At 39.0% G+C, this 19,556-nt stretch overlaps 1 protein-coding gene and 1 non-coding gene across 2 annotated transcripts; both read left to right on the top strand.

Annotated features, from left to right (window-relative positions):
• The first annotated feature begins 376 nt into the window (after positions 1-376).
• On the top strand, positions 377-10,934 carry EIF5 (eukaryotic translation initiation factor 5). The gene is made up of 12 exons (XM_072428823.1): positions 377-391; positions 678-894; positions 3,739-4,018; positions 4,126-4,207; positions 4,885-5,057; positions 5,923-6,034; positions 6,305-6,426; positions 6,746-6,907; positions 7,584-7,745; positions 8,863-9,027; positions 10,012-10,146; positions 10,558-10,934. Exons 3-12 carry the CDS (start codon positions 3,947-3,949, stop codon positions 10,648-10,650), a joined length of 1,278 nt encoding a protein of 425 aa, XP_072284924.1. The 5' UTR covers positions 377-391; positions 678-894; positions 3,739-3,946; the 3' UTR covers positions 10,651-10,934.
• LOC140342755 (small nucleolar RNA SNORA28) lies at positions 6,110-6,237 on the top strand. The gene has a single exon (XR_011923141.1). It is a non-coding gene; the product is annotated as a small nucleolar RNA SNORA28 (small nucleolar RNA).
• Positions 10,935-19,556: the final 8,622 nt, after the last annotated feature.

Genomic DNA, 19,556 nt, shown 5'->3' with positions numbered 1-19,556 from the left:
AAAATATATTTTATTGATGTATTAATGAATAAAGAACTATTTTATTGTTTGTTCTTTATATCTGACTGAGAAAACACAAGACTCAGGAACCATTGCCATCTCACACACAGTGCAAAGTTACCTTGGTCACGTGCCTTTCCAGGCAGCGATAACTTTCAACAACTCTCGCGAGAACTCCTCCCAGCATCAAGAAACATTCAGCTATTGGGTAAAAAGCCAAGAAATGCTGATTGGTTAGAATAAGTCACCAATAGTAAGTGAGGCAGGACCCCTAAGCAGCCAATGGCTGTTTAGAGTTCTAGTAGGCGGTGCCCGCCCACTCGTAGGACGGTCTCTGCTGAGAGGCTCCGCTCACAGCGCCTCCGTGCTAGAGAGCTAGAAGGTTCCTGAGGTGAGTAGCTGCGCAACGTGGGCACCCTATTAAACCCACCCAGCTGAAGCCATTTACTTATTACCAGCACTTAATTGGCTACAATTAATTAACCCATCGAGGCCTTCCCGTTTTACACCTGACACAATCAATCCGAAATGGTTGGTTCCCCCACCCTCAGGAAAATTATGTCCTTGTTTTGTGAAACGTGCCCGACCGCCCCTGTATGTGTTTTTAGTAACCTGTGACTTGTTTCTCGTCCCCTCCCGCACTGTAAAATAATGATCTCCCCGGTTTGTGTCTTTAGGTTTTTTTTTTTTTACTCCCGGCCGGAGGGTGTCTCCCGCTTGGTTGACCAGGGTGTTAAATTCCCGGTTCGCTCGGCCCTAAAGTCCAGTTTCCGTGGCCAGCGCTGCGCTGTGCCGTCCATAAAGCTGCGCTGTGTACCATCGCTTCATCCTGCCTCCGTTCATCGCACTCCAGGGCGAGCAGCGTTGTGTTTATGTCTTTATTGGACGAAAACGGTGAGTAGGAGAGCTGCCGTATGTGTGTATGTGAGGTGGGATGGCGGGGGACGCGGCGGGATGTGGAGAGAAAATGGCCGCCGCGCCTCGTGACCGTGACGCAGGAGGCTGAAGCGGGCCATGGCGGGCTCTCTGAGCGCTGCCGAGGGGTTTCAGGGACTTGTTGGAATTAGGGAAGGACGGCTGAGGGGCGAGAGGGCAGCTGTGGAGGTCGCTATTGGGAGGGGGTGACTAGAAAGGCGAGGGCGCATGGGAGGCCTGTGCGCATGCGCGGCCTGCCAGGGCTGACTCAGTGCTGCAGTTGTGAGTCATGGCTGCTCCTCCATCACCTCCTCCCCCATGTGTGTGTTTATCTCCAGCCTGGGGACACTTCTCCCATCTATTACCAGGGTCTATGGGGAGATAGAAAAATCCCTGTAATCACAGGCTTATGCAATATGAGGCCCTTTCCAGCTGCTGAACAACAAGCATGCACCAATACCCCCTGGGTGGGAAGTCACTGCTGGCTGCTTGCTTTTTGCTACAGCTGTGCACATGCAGGTATGGGGTGAGGGGTCTGAAGCACTGGGGGGGGTGTTATTGTAGTGTTCAACCCAGATTTTTTTTTAAGCTGTAGGTGGATGGTGTCCTCTATATTGTGAGTCAACGCTTTATTAACCACCCCAAAAAACCTGCGTGGTTATTGAAACGTGCTGGGTGGTGCACCCGGCTGCAAGGGTCTGGGGAGATCACTATTAGCTTTTGATTATGAAATTGAAGCAGTTAAAAAGTATATTAGTAACTGCAATAAAAAGCATGGAAAGATGAATCGCAATACACCAAGCTGGCTGGTGCAAAAGTCATCAATGGGTATGACGTCAGCCTGATGCATTGCCATGCTTGAGATTCGCAGCTCCTTTAGAAGCGTTTGCTGGTAGGCAGGTTCAGGTAAACCCTTCATTCACAGCTTGACAACGCTGCTGTAATTTCACTGCAATGTTGTCACCATGTTATAAGTGGGTCAAATGTATTTATGGGTGGTAAAGTAACATATGTGTCTGTCCTTTCTCTGTGCCTCTATTATCAACAAAAAGAAGCAATGGTTGAGAATACTCGTAGATAACATGGTATGCGGCACAAGATATACTAGGGGAGGTGAATTTGTATATTGCTGCATAAATTTTTTACTTTGTGTTCATCAATGCTTTATATATTAAGTTTCTAAAAGTCTTCCTTGCTTTTCTTATTTTATATGTATGTACTTATTTTTCTTATTTTAGATTTTAATGTTTTTTTTTTTTTTTGTTGTAAAAATGAATTTATAGGTTTGTATTCTTTCCTTTGGATCAGTGTTTTGCGGTCTTTTTACTATGCTTGGACCCCTAACTAATATTACCATCTACTTAAGTACATTGGTGTGGTGGTCAGTGGGAAGAATGTCTCTTACGTTGCTGGTCGGTAGGAAGAATGTCAACCCTGATGGATAGCCAAAAAGAGATTGGTGTCGCCTAAACTGACTGGAGAGGCACAAATTGTTTAAGGAACTCTGGTTAGGAAATACAGAATGTGTGTAGAATAAAGCGTTTTGTAAACTTGCTTTCATTCTAAATAGGAAATTGCTTGGAATTTACTTATTAGCTAATCTGACCTCCCCGGCATTTCTGTATTGAGATTTGTTTATTTGTGTGTTGATTGCTGCTCTGATAATGAACTGGTTACCTTTTATATAACTGATAGCCTTGGCGGTCATAGTCCTACCATGTGCAGAGTACGGGCCGAGTGTCATTGAAATAAATGCAGGTGGAAGTTCTTTTTTTAGATTCCTGCCAGCTATCAATATTTAATATTGGTCTTTCTTTAAATATTTAAGAATGTTCTATACACAGCTGCGAAGGTAAATACTAAACGGGATATAGCCAAAGCCCGGCTTGTGTGCTCAGTTACTGCTGCCAGCGGTAAGAATAAATCAACCAATTGTTGGCAGCTGTTGTGACTTTCATGCTTCAGAAACTGCAGTCTATCTAGTCGCATTTATCAGTTTGGCTTTCAGAAGGTGATGCAATATCTGCACAATTGATGTATTAAGATCTCTCAGCCACACAGATGGGGTCCTATGGGATAAGTGCAGGTATAGCTATGATTCGCCTTTTTATCTGGTTCTGTGCCTGCTCTTAAGTTTTTATTTAAATAGTATTTTGTTTTTGTACTACTGAAAAGCATTCTTAGTGTTTTCTTGGTTGCTGTTGGAGGGGAAAGCATCAGCAGGACAGGAAGTGAGGGTAAATTTCTGTTGGACACCAGGATAAATGGTTAAAATTTACCAGGGGGTTAGAACCTTTACTTAAGTTTTGTGTGGCTGTAGACCATTAAAAGGCCGTTGCATTTGGCGCAGGTTGGAGAAGTAGAATATTTTCATTTTTGCTCCAAGTGTACAATAATCCAAACATAGTAACAGATTTTCACTCCTTGTAAGTAGATTTGTCTGGTATTTATCAAAGCCATGCATGTTTGGTTATATGATTTGATTTTTCACCAGATGTTTTGAAACCTAGTTTAAATGCTGTATTGCAAGCCACCCTCCTCCCCCATATTGGAGAAGTTTCTTTTTTGCTGACCTAATTGCAGACGGGAATTTGTGGATTAGCAATGGTTGGCAGCACCTCAATAGTACCTCAGTGTTCTAATTCGCTGCATGTTTAGTTATGAGGTGTTAGTCTCCAAAATCCCCATTCATTTCTTTTTTATTCTTTCAGAAGTTTTCACATTTTTCCAAGAATGTCTGAAACCACCAGAAGCAACCTCCTGGTTGAGAAAACTAACTTTAGTGTTTTTTTTTGTTTTTTTTTTTTGTTTTCTGTATTTCAGAGCTGTTGCGCAGCCATTGGTACCTATATTGGGGGAACATAGCATACAAACAAGACGCTCACAGCCTCGGTGGCGAAATTATTTTCATGTCAGAGACCGAGAACTCTTGCAGTCGTTTATGTCATCCAGTCTTCTCCAGACAGAAGATACCAAAAAGTTGCAATCAAAGATCTTTTCCTCTTCTTGAAAGAGCTAATAATAAACCAAAATGTCTGTCAACGTCAACCGCAGTGTTTCCGATCAGTTCTATCGGTACAAAATGCCCCGTCTGATTGCCAAGGTAATATATTTTTTTTTTTCTCCTCAAAATGCCAGCATTTCCATGTATTGCCAAGTGGTCTTAGATTTAATTTCCAATCTAACACACTTTCTGTTTTTGCATTGCAGGTAGAGGGCAAAGGAAATGGAATAAAGACAGTAATCGTCAACATGGTTGACGTTGCAAAGGCGCTTAATCGGCCTCCTACGTGTAAGTATAGACCTACGTGTAAGGGCACACAAGGCTATATTTTTACTAGAAAGATAGTTTCCCTAGGTTGGGAGACTTAAAACCTTTATTTGATCGCACAATCTAATTTCATGTGAGTTGTTACCAGTCAAACTATATGTACATTTTTTCAGCAAACTGTAAAATTGTTTTCATGTTGCATAGCTAAAGAATAAAATCTTATTTTGCCTATGTTTAAAATCAGTGACAACCTTTTAAATCCCCTCTGGTTGTGGGTGCTTATAACATTAACCCTAAAGTCTTTTGTGACCATGTAAGCAGAAACTTTTTTTTTTTTTTTTTTTTTTTTTTAAAGACTTGCTTTTATATTAGTAAGCTGGTGGTAAATAGTATTTTTTTTAAATTTTGATGTCTTTCACTTGTGTTATTATTATTATTAAACAGGATTTATATAGCGCCAACATATTACGCAGCGCTGTACAAAATTAGAGCATTTCAGGCTGCAAGTTCAAGGGTGTTTCGGGTCAGTTATTAATGGCAAGCATTAAGGCTCAGGCTTTCTGTACTTGAATAGTTCCAGTGTCATTGTTTATAGCTACAGGCTATTAACCATTCTCTTTCTTCATGCTGTTGTATCTACTGTGTGCAGTGTGACATTTGCAGCATTACCACTCTTTCTCTTTCTCTTCTCTTTGCAGATCCCACCAAATATTTTGGTTGTGAGCTGGGAGCACAGACCCAGTTTGATGTTAAGAATGACCGTTACATTGTCAATGGATCTCATGAGGCAAATAAACTGCAAGACATGTTGGATGGATTCATTAAAAAGTTTGTTCTATGTCCTGAGTGTGAAAATCCTGAAACAGATCTGGTAAATTTTTAACTTTTTCCTAACCTTTGTGTAACTACCACTTAAGACATAGACTAAAGCTACGTACACACGTCAGATTTTTATCGCCCGATCATCGGCCAATTATCGGGCGAAAATCTGCCGTGTGTACAGTCGGTGTTGTCCATCGTCTGGACGACCGACCTGCCGGATCCATGGACGACAGCCGATCCTAATGAAAGGGAAGGGGAGAGCGCGCAGCAGGGTGCCGCTCCATCGCTCTCCCCCTCCCCTCTCCATAGAGCATGAACGGTACTGTATGTACAGCACCGTTCATGCATCGTGCACTCCCTTGTCGTTGGAAAGGATCGTGAAAGATCCTTTCCAACGACAAAAATTGGAAGTGTGTACGCAGCTTAACTCTATTGACTTTAAGCCTGGCTTGGTGAGATTTTCCAAATGTTATACAAGGTTTGGCTGGGTCTTTTTTAGGTTTGATTTAAACCCTTTCTTGCCCTATAGTGATGTTTTGGTGCGATCATATGCTATAGTTTGATGTAAAACTCCTAGGTGAAGCAAGCATTTTTTTACCTTCCCAAAAAGCTTGTTCACTGGTTTTCTAAATTTTTGATTCACCTGTCTTTTTTTGTGCTTTCCAAAAACATCGAGGGTCAGGGGTCAACTCCTGCATTGTTTGGTATGAATTAAAGCCTGGGAAACAATATATTCACTTTCTAATAGCTGTCAGCAGTGTCACACTTCTTTCTTTGTATTTCCTAGCTAGTGACAGTAAATCTGCAGTCTTGGGTGCTGATTAGTTGCCTTCCGGGGAACTTGTGACCATGCTTTGAACTCTTCAGTGATGCCTGCATGAGTTTGTGATTTTATTTTATTGTTTTCCTCACAGCATGTCAATCCCAAGAAACAAACAATAGGCAATTCCTGTAAAGCCTGTGGCTACCGAGGCATGCTGGACACAAATCATAAGCTCTGTACTTTCATTCTCAAAAACCCGACAGGTAAGTACTATATTTCGTGGAGGCAATGCTGTGTGTGCCATGTTAGCTGTCATATGTCAAGTTTGCTTTTATTGCAAGCAACACTCTGTGACGGTTGTCCTAAAAATCACCTGTCCCAATTTTTCGCTTGCAAGATAAACAAAGTCTATTCTATTCCGGTATTCTCTGTCTGTGAGATCTGCTGGTATACTGACTTTTACACTGTCTGGTATTTTTCTTTGCTTTGGTTTTGGTCTTGGGACTTTTTTCTTACTCTGACCTATTCTCCAGAGAACACAGACGGCAGTACAGGAAAAAAGAAGGAAGATAAAAAAAATAAGCGGGCCAAAGAAAATGGTTCTGTGGCAAACAATGATTCGCCTGTCCTAACGGAGTTAAATCCTCCACGTGTGGTAAGTATAAGATGGTTTTTCAGAAATATATAAGTAAGATGGGACAGTGACTAGAGAAAAATGACAAAAGGAGTAACTAAAATCATATATGCTCATGCATAAAAAGCAAAAGGGAAATTTAAATATAAAAAGAGTGCAATAACATTTAAACCAGGATGGGAGACCTAACAAACACAATTTGATATAGTCTTGATATATTTTATTACACCCTGCTACTCAAGGTTAAAATGTAAAACCGCTGCCTTCTTATCTTTGCACATTAGTACAGGGTAATGAAGGTATTTATGGCAGTGCATGTGAAACTGTTTTTCCCCATTAGAATGAAGAGGATGATGATGAAGATTGGGGTGAAGACACAACTGAGGAGGCTCAGCGACGCAGAATGGAGGAAATAAGCGATCATGCAAAAAATCTGACACTAAGTGAGGACCTGGAAAGGCCAGTTGAGGACAGGGTTAACATGCTGTTTGACTTTGTAAAGGTAAGTTTGTATGTATTAAGTAGGTTTGAATCATGTGGAATGGCAATATTGCAATTTAGTCTAATTTCAGATACAGTATTTTGGATAATCAATTTTAAGATGTTCAGTCCTGCTTGGGATGTTTTTGCACACCTTATTGTTCACTTGGCTTTCTTGGCCCAGTTATTGAAACTGCAGTAACAACTGAACCTCCCATGATGCACTTCATACTGAGATGTGCACTTAGATTTGTTCTTGCTTGCGAGCACCTGTTAAATATTAACTACTAACATGTTCAGAGGGCTTGTTCCTCTGATGGGAGAACTTGACATAGTTGGGTATCGTTGTACTGTTTGAAGGACTTTTATTTATAATTTATATTAACCTATTGGGGTATACATTTAATGTAAACCAAACTTGACCTGAAAGGTTCATAAATTGGTTGTTGCCTGCATGTACCTTATGAACCTGAGGTGCACTGGATTTTTACTTTACAAATTTTACTTTACATTGATCATTATGGAAATCTAATTGCTAATGCCAAATTACTGGTTGAGCTTACTTGTAGTTTGACTTGAGCTTAACTGTAGCATTTACTTTATGATATTGTAATTGCCTGCTACTGTGGACATCCCCTAAAAGGTGTATTTGTACCTGCCTGAATTGTAATATTTACTGACATGCTGATCTTTTGCAGAAAAAGAAGGAAGAGGGAGTTATAGATTCATCAGAAAAAGAGATTCTGGCTGAGGCTGAAAGACTAGATGTAAAAACACAAGGACCACTGGTCTTAACAGAAGTTTTATTTGATGACAAGATAAGAGAACAGATCAAGAGATACAGAAGACACTTCCTCCGCGTGAGTAACATTTAAGCTTTACTTAACTGTGAGATAAACTGGCCTATTAGGCTGGAGGAGGTTGTTAATGAGCAGAGGGATCAGTGCATCACCTTGCACTTTTTTTTTTGTCAGGATCTTGGCACAGAAAGACAAGACCCTGCTGTTTTGTTTCTGAGTAGAGCGTCATTGTGTGTGCCCTCTGTTACCCCATTACACTATGCTGTGTGTTTCCAGCCCTGTTCTATCTCCTTGGACCATATTGGTTGCTGATGGTAAAGAAAAGTAGAAATTAATCAGTTACTTCACTTAAAATTTAGACACATGTTTTTAAACTTGTTTTTCTGTGTGGCCTTTCCTCATCAGTCAAAAAGGTCTGCCAAAAACATGGCTTGAAAAATGCAGCAGGTCTTTATTCTGTATATTTGTGAGTCTTCACAGCATGAATGTTGTACCATATTAAAAATGTTATGTGCAAAGGACAGGGTAATTAATTCTTTTATTTTTTTAAACTGAGTTTTTATTTAAATTCCTAAACATGAACAAAATAAACATGGCAATACAAGTACGGGATCAATATACATAAACCTAACGTATGAGAAACGTAGATGAACAAGAGCAGTCCAATAAGGTATATGTCCAGAGTTAGCAAGTGCTACTGTCAAATGATGTAAAGTCCTGAATAATTAGCAGAATCCCATAAAGTATTGCTGGAGACCGGCATAAATACAAAATGCACAAAATAGGGAATAGAAAAGAGGGTGAAGGAGCAGGGTAATTATTTATACAAGTATCAAATGGAATAGTTTCTGTTGCCAAACATCTAGCATGCACCAACCTTTTGAAGTCCTATATAAGACAACGTTGGAATGTGGTTCATGGCATGGTCTAGCTCAGTTGAAAATTTTAGTGTCTGAGAATGTAGGAAACCAGGTTGGCATGACTTGCCATTTCTAAAAACACAGCAGACATATTTCGTTGATTGAATTGGTAGAGCTTTTTCAGCAATATGATAAGACCTTTTTGAACTGGAATTGCTTTCCTATACAGGGCTAGTAAAGCTTTATTTAAAAAAAAAAAAAATGTTTGAACCGCCCTTTTCTCTTGTGTAAAATTGATTACGACTTTTGTTTTTTAGTTCTGCCACAACAACAAGAAAGCACAGAGGTATCTACTGCATGGTGTTGAGTGTGTTGTGAGTATTCACCAAGCACAACTACTCTCCAAAATTCCACATATCTTGAAGGAAATGTATGATGCAGATCTCCTGGAGGAGGAAGTTATCATCGGATGGGCTGAGAAGGTATGAACCTACAATGGGGATCTTAGAATATTTGTAGGTTGGTGTCACAAATATGTAAAAACCTACAAGAGTTGGAATTCTCACAACCCTCCCATGGAGGAACCCTAGGTCCTGGGAACCTATGCAGAAATGTATTAGGTTTGTCATTGAGCGATCATAAGGTTGCAGAAAGTTCTCAACAGAATAAAAAGGTGTACAAGAGGAATTTAACTCGCACAGGGGATTGTTTAACTTGGACACTGCAAAAAAAAAAATGCCCTGTTACGTAGTAGAAATGTCCCTATCGTTGTTGTCTATAGTGGGTACTGGACTCATCACTGCTTGTGGCGCGTAAAAAATAAATAAATAAAGTGTCCAGAAATAACATATGTACTTAAGGTCAACCAAAACCTCCCACTTCAGGACAGTGTGTACTAAAAACTAGACCAACTGTAATTACACAGAAACAAGTACTTTTATCTGCTTGAAGTGTATTTTTGTGTCTTTATAGTGGTGGTTGGTAACGCTCCCTTGTCACTGCAAAAAAAAAAAAAAAAATTGCCCTTTAATTGGAAGTCTAATAAATGTTTTCCAACACTGGGTTATTTCTAAATACATGCGTATTTACAGATGTGAAGTAAATTGGTGTGATCTCAATAATATAGCAGCCCTGATTTCTGTAAGACTTTAGATTCTTGTCAGAACTTGCTGAATTCTAAAATTTATATTAGAATAGGGAATATTAAGCTGAAAACATTTTTTTTTCTGGCCTAAAGTAGATTTTTTCATCTCCGAACATAACCTTTGTTATATTCTATACATGATTTAAATGGTCAGATTAAATAAGGCCTATATTGCAGTTCCAGAATAACATTGTCAGTCTTGAAAGAAATATCCAAAAGGTTGTTTTGCTTTGTGACTGCTTGTAGTTGCTTTAGTCAGGATATAATAAATATATTGTATGCATGTTTTAAATGGCTTTTATTTTATTTATTTTTATTATAGCCATCTAAAAAGTATGTCTCTAAAGAACTTGCCAAAGATATTAGAGCAAAAGCAGAGCCTTTTATTAAATGGCTGAAGGAGGCTGAAGAGGAGTCCTCGGGTGATGACGATGAGGAGGAAGATGAAAATATTGAGGTAAAACATCTTTCCACATTTGCATGTAGGGGTGTATTGTAAGAAGGGGGGTAATTTAGGTCTATGAAGTCTTTCACATTGGTTTTCTTTATAGTATCTGTATTATCCTGTTGACCATCTAGTAATGCAGAAAGTACTGTATTACAAATGCAGAGATTTTTGGGCGTGTTAGATCCCTTCATGTTTTACAAAATCTTTAAAGGCGGTGAAAGGAAGATTAGGGGGTCCTGAAATCTGTATATTTTAATGTGAATCAGCTAACTTTGTTTACGATAACGATAATCTACTTATCACTTCATTTAAACTTTGAGTGAGACTTTTCATTTTTGTCCTAAAGCCCTTTAGATCTCCATGATGCCCTTTTTCTCTTCTGATGGTTATCCACCTCTAATAATTGTCTTGTCTCTACAGGTTGTATATTCAACTACTGTAAGCGTTCCTAAAGTGGAAACTGTAAAATCTCAAGTTGAGAAAGATGACGACATTGATATTGATGCCATTTAAGATGACGTTACTGAAAGCAGCTGTTCACATCCTGCTTCTGCTTTTTATCCCTGAAGTGCAACATGTATGTGATTGAGCTGTACTAGCTGAACATCATGCTACACTTTTTGTATGCTTCAGAATTTCTTTCTACTGTGATTTGATCTATAAGCTTAACTAATTAAAAAGAAAAAGCATAGAAAAATGAATAGGGCTTGGTTTTGTCTATAGCATGTAGTTACTTTTTAAATTCTAGTGTTTGGTGCACATTTATACAGTTGTGAATAAAGGTTTTGTTTTTGGTCTCCGCTGTTGCACTTTAATGACTTGAACACTGTCTTGCAATCGATATGCATCTGTGTAGTTGGGTTAACACTTTGGTGATTTTACAGAAACTATTTTACTGAATTAATTCCTCCTATACAATGGACACAGAAGCTGTGCAGATTTAGTGTTCTAACCTGAATGCTTTGTTCTTGGTCAGTGACTACTGAAAATAATCACCTAGAACAAGTACTTATTGCTGGGGTAGTTTAGACACCGCATGTTCTATCCACTGATCTGTAGTCTTTTTTTTTTTTTTTTTTTTTTTTTTTTGAAAAACACACCTGTCATCCCAAGTCAAGAAGTCCTTTATACATCCTAACCTAAAGCACAGACGGGAGCCATCTATTCTTAATCTTCTGCTGTGGCAATTGCCCTTCCACAATGAAAAGTTTGAAGTTGGTTTGATTCTCTCTGCAAAGTTAGAAATATACAGATGATAATATCACTGAAGCCAAAGCATTGACATAATTCTCGAAAGGGCAGGATTGGATGCTTCTAATCTTTCATGACATTTGTATGCATGTCCCTATTTCCTACCACGAGTACATTGGTGGGGGGGCATGAGGAAGTGAAGGAGGTGCTTTACTGCCAGTTACAAACCATGAGTATAGATGGGATCTCTTGAAGTTCAGTATGTCACAAAGTATAACTTTTCTCTAAGTGATGATCAAGTCCTTGGGTGAATCACCAGGTGTGTGTTTATGCTTACATATGTGTATAGGGGGTTTGTCCCATATGCACAAAATGTCCAATTCTGTAATCCTGCCTCCTGATCTGTATCCTGAGCCCCTGCATATGTTTTTATAACTGCATTATTCAGTAGTTATGAGGTTTTTGAGAAAATCCCAAATAACTTTTTTTGTTAAAATCTATTGACTCGAGGCCTTCTCCACGTTTACAGATTAGATAATCTGGCCTGCTACATGTTTGAAGTAATATTTCACTGAAACTATTGCAAGTGGGCAGAGAAATAACACTGCACCTTGGAAAAAAAAACATCCACAGACTGTACTGGCAATTTGAAATATCTGATATGGAAACTCGCTTGGTATTAAAAACTGCAAATGATTAGCCCCCATCTCATTTTGATATGAGTTTTGGTAGAATGTGTTTTCATCAATAGGTTGGAGCACTGGGTTCATTCAAGAGTCATATTTTTTTTCCCCAAGAAATACAGACCACCCATTGTTTTCCTATAGGTGGCAGTATAGATTATGATACAGAAATAAAGGTTCTACATCCATAATTGTTCCTTGCGCTACTTTGTTAGGGGACTGTTTGTTTCATTGGATAATGGTAAAAAATATTCTATCCCCCCTATACCTTTGCATTTGAGAAATGATGATCAACACAATCCCATCATTTGAGAAATGATGATCAACACATTCCCATGGTCGTCAAAGAATATCTCTGTTCACCCCTTCACACAATACTAAGGAATAATGTTGCGAATATTTCAGCCCACATGTCCAAATATGTGTACTGCTCTCATTTCATTCACCCTAAGGGCCATTTCAGACTTGCCATTAACAGCAACATTCTACCGCATGTCCAACCACGTTTCCAGTTTCCCTCAACAATTGGTGGGGTTGGGAACCATTTTGTGATTCAGTTTGCACATGATTGTGATTGTGGTTGGTGTTAGCACCTCCCCTGGAATCAACAAGTCACTTTTGGGCAATCAGTTGCTTTTCCTCTTGAAGAACAACCACATTTCACTTTGTAAGACCAATGTGAGGAACTTTGTTATCCTGTTACCGTATCCAGCTGAGACTGAATAATCACATGGTTTCCACTACAAGTGTAAAAGGAGCCTAAAGCTATGTTCACACTGGCTATGAGGTTGTGTTGCGTTTGCTGTTTCCACATGGCAGGGAACTGCTGCCTCTGAGACACTATGTAGCTTCTCCCAGCAGCAGCCCCATAGAGACTGAAGCAGTGGTACCAGTAGCACTCACCGCTGACTGCTGTCAAATGTCCTGGGGTGTGAGTAACCCAGCGGCTGGGTGCCAACAATGGGGAGCCACTTGAGATCCCAAATGGGATCCTAACCTGCCCTAACTACTAAATATTAGTGCATACAGACTGCAAAAGATTTGGCAAAAAAGGCTCCTATTTCATTATACCCCTTTAAAGGTTTAAATATTTCTTTGTAGACTACAGAGCTTAAATAGTTCTTTCTTTGAAAAAGTTCAGGGGCTGTTCCTTCCAGCTTCTAGAATCCTTTACTATATCTGAATTTAGAACTTTTCTGAAAAGACCCAGAATGCGCAAATGTGTGTTGGATCAGTAATTCACTGAAGCCAAAGCATTGACAAAATTCTTAAAAGGACAGGTCAGGATGGAATGCTTCTACTAATCTTTCATGACATTCTTATGCATGCCCCTATTTCCTACACCTTTTTCCTGTAGGAGCACATACACACTTTTTTATTCCATTGTGCTTTGGTCTGGCAGCTTGATAGGTCCTGATCCTCAAAAGGTGAGCAGCATCTGAGTTCTGTAGACATCCCTAGATAATGATGTCTACTCCTGTGAGCCCAGGACTACCTGAAGAGCTACATTCAGTGGGAGGGTATTTAGAACTCTGGGCTTGACAGGAGGTAGGTTTATTAATTCTGAAAAATGGTAAACCCAAAGGAGGACCAATGCTGCATATGTGAGGGACAGTGCTAGACATTGATTGCTTATTAAAGAAAGAGCTTCCATTTAGACAAAAAAGACATGTAAAAAAAAGATATAGCTGGAATAGTGCACCTCAGACTGATATTTTATTAGATATTGAAAGGTTAAAGTTTCTTTTTGTAAAATAAAGCAACACAAACTCCCAAAAGGACAAAAACAAAGTTTAGAATTTAAAAAAAAAAAAAAAACAAAGATAATAAAAGCAAACCAGTGGCTTACTTAGAGCACTACTCTCTAACTTGGATAGTACTTATGGGTAGACTTGCCCTGTAAAGCAAAGTCCCTTATCCCCTAGAAGTTTACATGTTTATTTCAATTTCACTATTTTATTTCACTTCCTCTGACAATCATTGCTGTGATGCACATCCAGACCTAAAGCAAATTGTAACATAAGATGATGTATGTGGCTTGCAGTACAATGCAGCATAGGTCCGACAGCACCAGCTGTGCTTTTGTGCAAATGATGGGATCACACTGTGTGAAGTTAGGCCTTTTTTATGGTCACTTGACACTCCTATTGCATTAAATTGTTCCAAAAAAAGGGAGCACTTGCAGCACTTGCGCCCACAGACAAAAAAACGATCATTCTTGCACACATTTGAATAGTGCTTTTATTTATATGTGTATGATGGAATACCACCCCATAATGAATACACTACACAGTCCTTTACATAGGTGGCCCCAAGAATACTTTCAAACTAGCCAGAAAATAAATACATGCATAAAATATAACATTTTGTTTTTAGCAAATGATTTAGCTGAATACAATTGCAAATACACACACAGCAGTGTCAAGACACTCTGCAATTTGGTTTATTATAAGGCTGGTAAATGTATACTTCAATCTATCTGTAGTTTCAGTTTATAAACCTGGATGTGTGTCATATTTAGAGGACATTTAGCAAGCTTTAGGAGGCATTGATTAACATCTGTAAAACTAGATCCTCCCTGATTTATTTATTAAAAGTCACCCAAATACTAAATATTAGCCAACCTCAGATTTACCCTCCTCCACTTACCGGCTGGATCATAACAAACCAAACAGTCTAAAGGGACTATTAATAGTGGAGAATGGATACTTTTGTCCTCTAGATAGTGGTGATTACTTAACACCACATGTGGGTTACAATTCATTCACATTGTAAAATGCAATGTGCTATGTGGAGCCCACAGAAATCTCTATGTATAATACAGTACAGTGCACTTCTCCTTTGGAGGAGAGGCCAGGTCCTTTTCGGTCATGTAAAGGATCACTAACAGTGACGTGGATATAAGGCGGCATAGTTATCCTGGATATTCCCCAATAACCACTTTTGCAGTAGATTTTCTACATCACCAGGTGGTTCCAGTTCAATAAAGCCCCTTAGACCCAGTTCATAATTGAGCAGGTTAAAATAGCTTTCCCAGACATGACATCAGAGATTGTCCAGCTGCAGTTTGCAATATGAACCATCTAAAGGAGTATGGGAATACCTAAATAGTGGACAGAATACGTTTTGGCACGTTTGCTGGGAGAAATATTTGGCACAGGTTATACTCAGCTGCAACATAAACATCTGCAGGCAGCTATGGTGCTGAAGACAGAACTGTGACAGCAGGGGGATAGGATATTTGTCTGTACCTAAGGAGTTACTCCTCCTCTAGGAACCACCATGAAACTTGGCCAATGGACCATGTAGCATTGCATGGTACTTATAATCCATCTATTAGCTCTGCAAAAGGAAAAGAAAACCAGAATGGGCTCTGCTTGCAGGAAGATTCCCCAAAAAGTTGCAAATATCTGTAATTATCACTTATGTTCTTCATCTCCTTTCTTTTGAAATTTTAATTGCAATAATACAACTGTTAGGTTTGAAATTAGGGATGATGATAATTTAATAACATAGATTACAAGTAATTGCACATACTACTGTTGTTAAATCAAACTTCCAATCCAAGCTGATTTTTAGGTTTAGGATAAACAAGGAAACAATGAGTATACTTGTAAAATTTTAATTGCTGTCTGTGACCCTATTGAACTCAATTCCTGTCCCTCGTCTGCCAGAATAAAGCCTATTGGGCTCCCAAGAGCTGTTTGCAACATTGTGCAAATATGTACAGTATATTTATGGCTGGCTTAACAGACATAACCCTCGTAGCATTGCATTCTCTTTGCTTCGTCCGTTCTATCTCACCAATCCTCTTCCAGGTTCATATTCTTTAGCCAGCTTCTTTAGCTGGATGGGATGATGGAACTCCCACGCATGTGCACATAGGAACATGTGCCAAGTATGTACAGTGAGCTGCACATGTGTGCCTCAGTATACTCTTTAAAAAAATGCCAACTGGGATACACCTATCTTTAATTAAATTTAAAAGAAAAATCTGCCATTCATGATACAGGTCATAACTCCTCCCCAAAGTCTGGGTTTCCATTGCTTGGGTTTCCCATCAGTTTCCATCCAAACAGAATGTGAAGGAAATTCTCATGAAATAGGACACAGTCTGAAAAAAAACCTGAATTTGTTCTATTACTCGAAAACCCCCAAATTACCACTTTGTTTCCAAACAATGCAGCATTGTCATATATATGATGTTACTCAAATGAAGATGCAAGATGCCAGTCACATGCCAGGGAGCCATTATACAAACAGTGCTGATTATTCTATAGAGGGAAAGGTGGGAGGTATCCAGCTGTGTCCTCCCCAATGGAAATAGTATCAGTCATTGTCGATCCAGCAGGACACAATAATAACCAATGTCAAGGACAGCTGTATTGCTAGATTTGCCATCCAAGAGAATTCTGAAAGTTCATATCAAGTGACGAAAAAACTAGCATTATAGTATAGCATTATTCATAGGGGTTTTTCACTAGCAGAACAATCACTGGCCACACTCAAGATTTGCCCATGTTCTTTCAAGAAGAATGAGGTGCTTTAAAGTTAAGGATGCACTTGATCAATTACTGGTCTGTAAGAGATCACAGACCACTAAGTTTTTAGCTCTGTATACACAGGGAAATGTGCTATTCTGATCAGCCACAACTCAGGAAGTTTAGAGATACCAAGTCAAATGTATTGAAGTCACAGGATCAGCATGATTGCCAGGCAACTAGCATTTGTAGAAGGAGATCCAACAAAGATATCCTCTGCTTTTTCTCCTTACAAAGCATTCTTTTAAGAGTTCTGTCATCAGAATGAATATTCTTCTTGTGCCTTTTGTTCTGCTTCTTGTTTTGTGAAAGAACATTTTGCTAATTTTAGACTTACTGTATTCTCATCATTATAATTTTCCATTCTGTTTTGAATTATTAGAATGTGGTTTGATCCATAATTGTTTCTTTATGTGTGACGCAATGTACTGTAGTTTTAATGATTTCTTTTGAGATTTTAAAAAATAAATCTGTTTTCCTGAATACTATCATCCTTTTTTCTTCTTATGTTTGATGGTCTTTATTAGATTTTACTATTGTCAGCCTGATCAAATTAGACATTTTTGGTAACTTATTAAAACAGTCTTTCTTAACACTAAGCACAGAGGAACCCTTGAAATAAATCTTGGGTCTCAGGAAACCTCTGATACCAATAGAGAACCCAAGGAGGGAAAAATGCCTCAATTATGGTGATAATCAGAAAAAAATGCCCTTGTCAGTGTTTGCCACAATTCCACCCTTCTAGATGGGTAAAATATCAATGCTGCCATCCTACTGGCTCTGTCTTATGGTGTTGAACCTGGAACTATGTAAGGCATCATCATATAGGCGTTCAATCAGCCAAAGCCCCTGAAACTACTAGGAGAACCCTTGAGTTCCATGAAACCCTGGTCAAGAATGACTGCTTTAGAAAGTCAAAGCTCCTGGCCTACGTATTTGTCTATGGGTCAGTGTCTTAGAACTGAGCCAGTGGAAGCAGACTACAAAGATCGAGCAACTAACATTTCTGTAAGTCTCTAGATTTTTAATTTGTATAAAAAAGAAATAACATTACCATTTCTGCCAGGTTTGTATATATATACCTGTGACCCCATTATAAAACCTGTGACCCCATTATAAACATTCTTTTTTCTGGGCTTCAATTACTATTTCTGGAAACAAATTAGTTGCCTTCTACAAAATTAGGTCTATTGGACATGGTTTAATGAGTTTGGTGTGAGGAAAACTCAGTCCTGTGTACAGAGTACTTACCACAGCCCCACTGAGCACTACTTGGATGTAGTAGAACAGCAGTCGCCAACTGGCGTCAGAAAATGTTTGTGAACCGCGGCTCTGGCTGGTGCGCCTCCCCCCCCCCCGGGGGTCAGGAAAAGGACCCCGCTGGGGGAAGAGGCACACCTGCCAGAGCCACAGACCATGTCTCTTGAATAGATCGCAGGTCTGAGCCTGCAGGTTCTAGCATCATGACATCACTCTGGGGGAAGTTTCTTCCCCTTTGAGTGACACACTGCTCCGGCCGGATGTGCGGTCCTGAGTCCGTAAATTTAGTGATCCGTGAGGTCCAAAAGGTTGGCAATCACTGAACTAGAACACCGATTGTCAGGTCTTGTTCAGCATTCATATCAGACCTCATTTATTTTGGCCAAAAAGATATAGCATACTCAAAGTCTTTTCAAAAGAGTAGAAGCTGCTAAAGCTGTTAGGAAAGGGGGCAACTCCATATTATTGCCAGTGAGCTTAGAATGGGATGATTGTATTGATAGCATTATCAGGGGTCCACAAACTTCAGGCCTTATGGTATATGTTTTACATTGTCCTTTTTTTGTTTCTCTAAAAGACAATTGTGTTTTCTATTTGAATCTACGCAGTTGTGTTCACATGGAAAGCACTGCATTTGTCCCTTGCTTGGAGTTCAAACCCACCTAAATAGGGGCATTTATGACCAAAGAAATGCAGCACAATGGGCCAAGATGATCCAATGCAGCATTTAAACTGCCATGTGTGCCTCTTAATAAAAGTTGATGGAATTTTGCTGAGCTGTATTTTAGGTGTATTCCAAATTCATATTAAAGGCAGGAATCCAAAAAAAACAATAACGTGAGCCCCAAGGATCCTTCTATTGTCCAATATTTCCTTTTATACCCACAGAGTTGGAGATTTGTTTCTTGGCATCAAAAATTTTGCAAATTGAAAATGGTACTTTTTATATTGTGATCATTTTGTAATACTTTTATAACTAAAGGTAGAACTGAGATTGCTAATTATAAGTTTCACTAACAATAATTTCCAGTGACAATAATTAAGTGCATGTTCATAGCTTTACAACAAACAAAAACATTGTGCCTGCATAACCTAGTATGTAATCACCAGGGCTGATACAATTAATAATCCATCCATGTGTGACCACCCCAAAAGAAAAAAAATAAATGTCTTTCCCTTCTATACAATAGATATTTACAGTGCACATGACACCTTTAATTGCATCAGTGACACAAATTGTGTGGACGATTGACAAATCCTGGAAAGACAATGCAGTAATCTTATTACACCAGTGAGACAATCTCACACATCACCAGTTCAAAAGAGAAACCAAAAATAGATGAAACTGCCTTAAATCAGACTGGTTTCACCTTACAGTCATAGAATGACAAAACTGAAAAGACCAAACAATATAGTTTCTGTGATTTGTAATTACAATACTGAGTTTAATTAAAAAGAAACTCCATTGAAACATTACACCCAAAATTCATTTTTTTAATGTCCTGGGCATAAAATGTAATCATTTACCCGATAGACGCAGAACAAAATTAAAATTGTCATTCATGTTTTTGTGAAGTTAAAAGATTTTGAACAAGGGCTGTAAGTATTTGACATTTTAGGCTGTAGTTGTTTGATCCCCTTCCCCTGAACTTTTTATGTTATTGAGGCAGGTTTCTATCCATATTTTATGTTTTCATTGCTCGAGAAATGCAATGAAAGCCAATAGGCAGGTTTTTTTTTTTTT

The sequence above is a fragment of the Pyxicephalus adspersus genome, chromosome 12 (genome assembly GCF_032062135.1).
Source record: "Pyxicephalus adspersus chromosome 12, UCB_Pads_2.0, whole genome shotgun sequence".
Taxonomy (NCBI): Eukaryota; Metazoa; Chordata; class Amphibia; order Anura; family Pyxicephalidae; genus Pyxicephalus; species Pyxicephalus adspersus.
The sequence above is the reverse complement of the archived record's forward strand: the minus strand, read 5'-3'. Positions and strand labels throughout refer to the sequence as shown.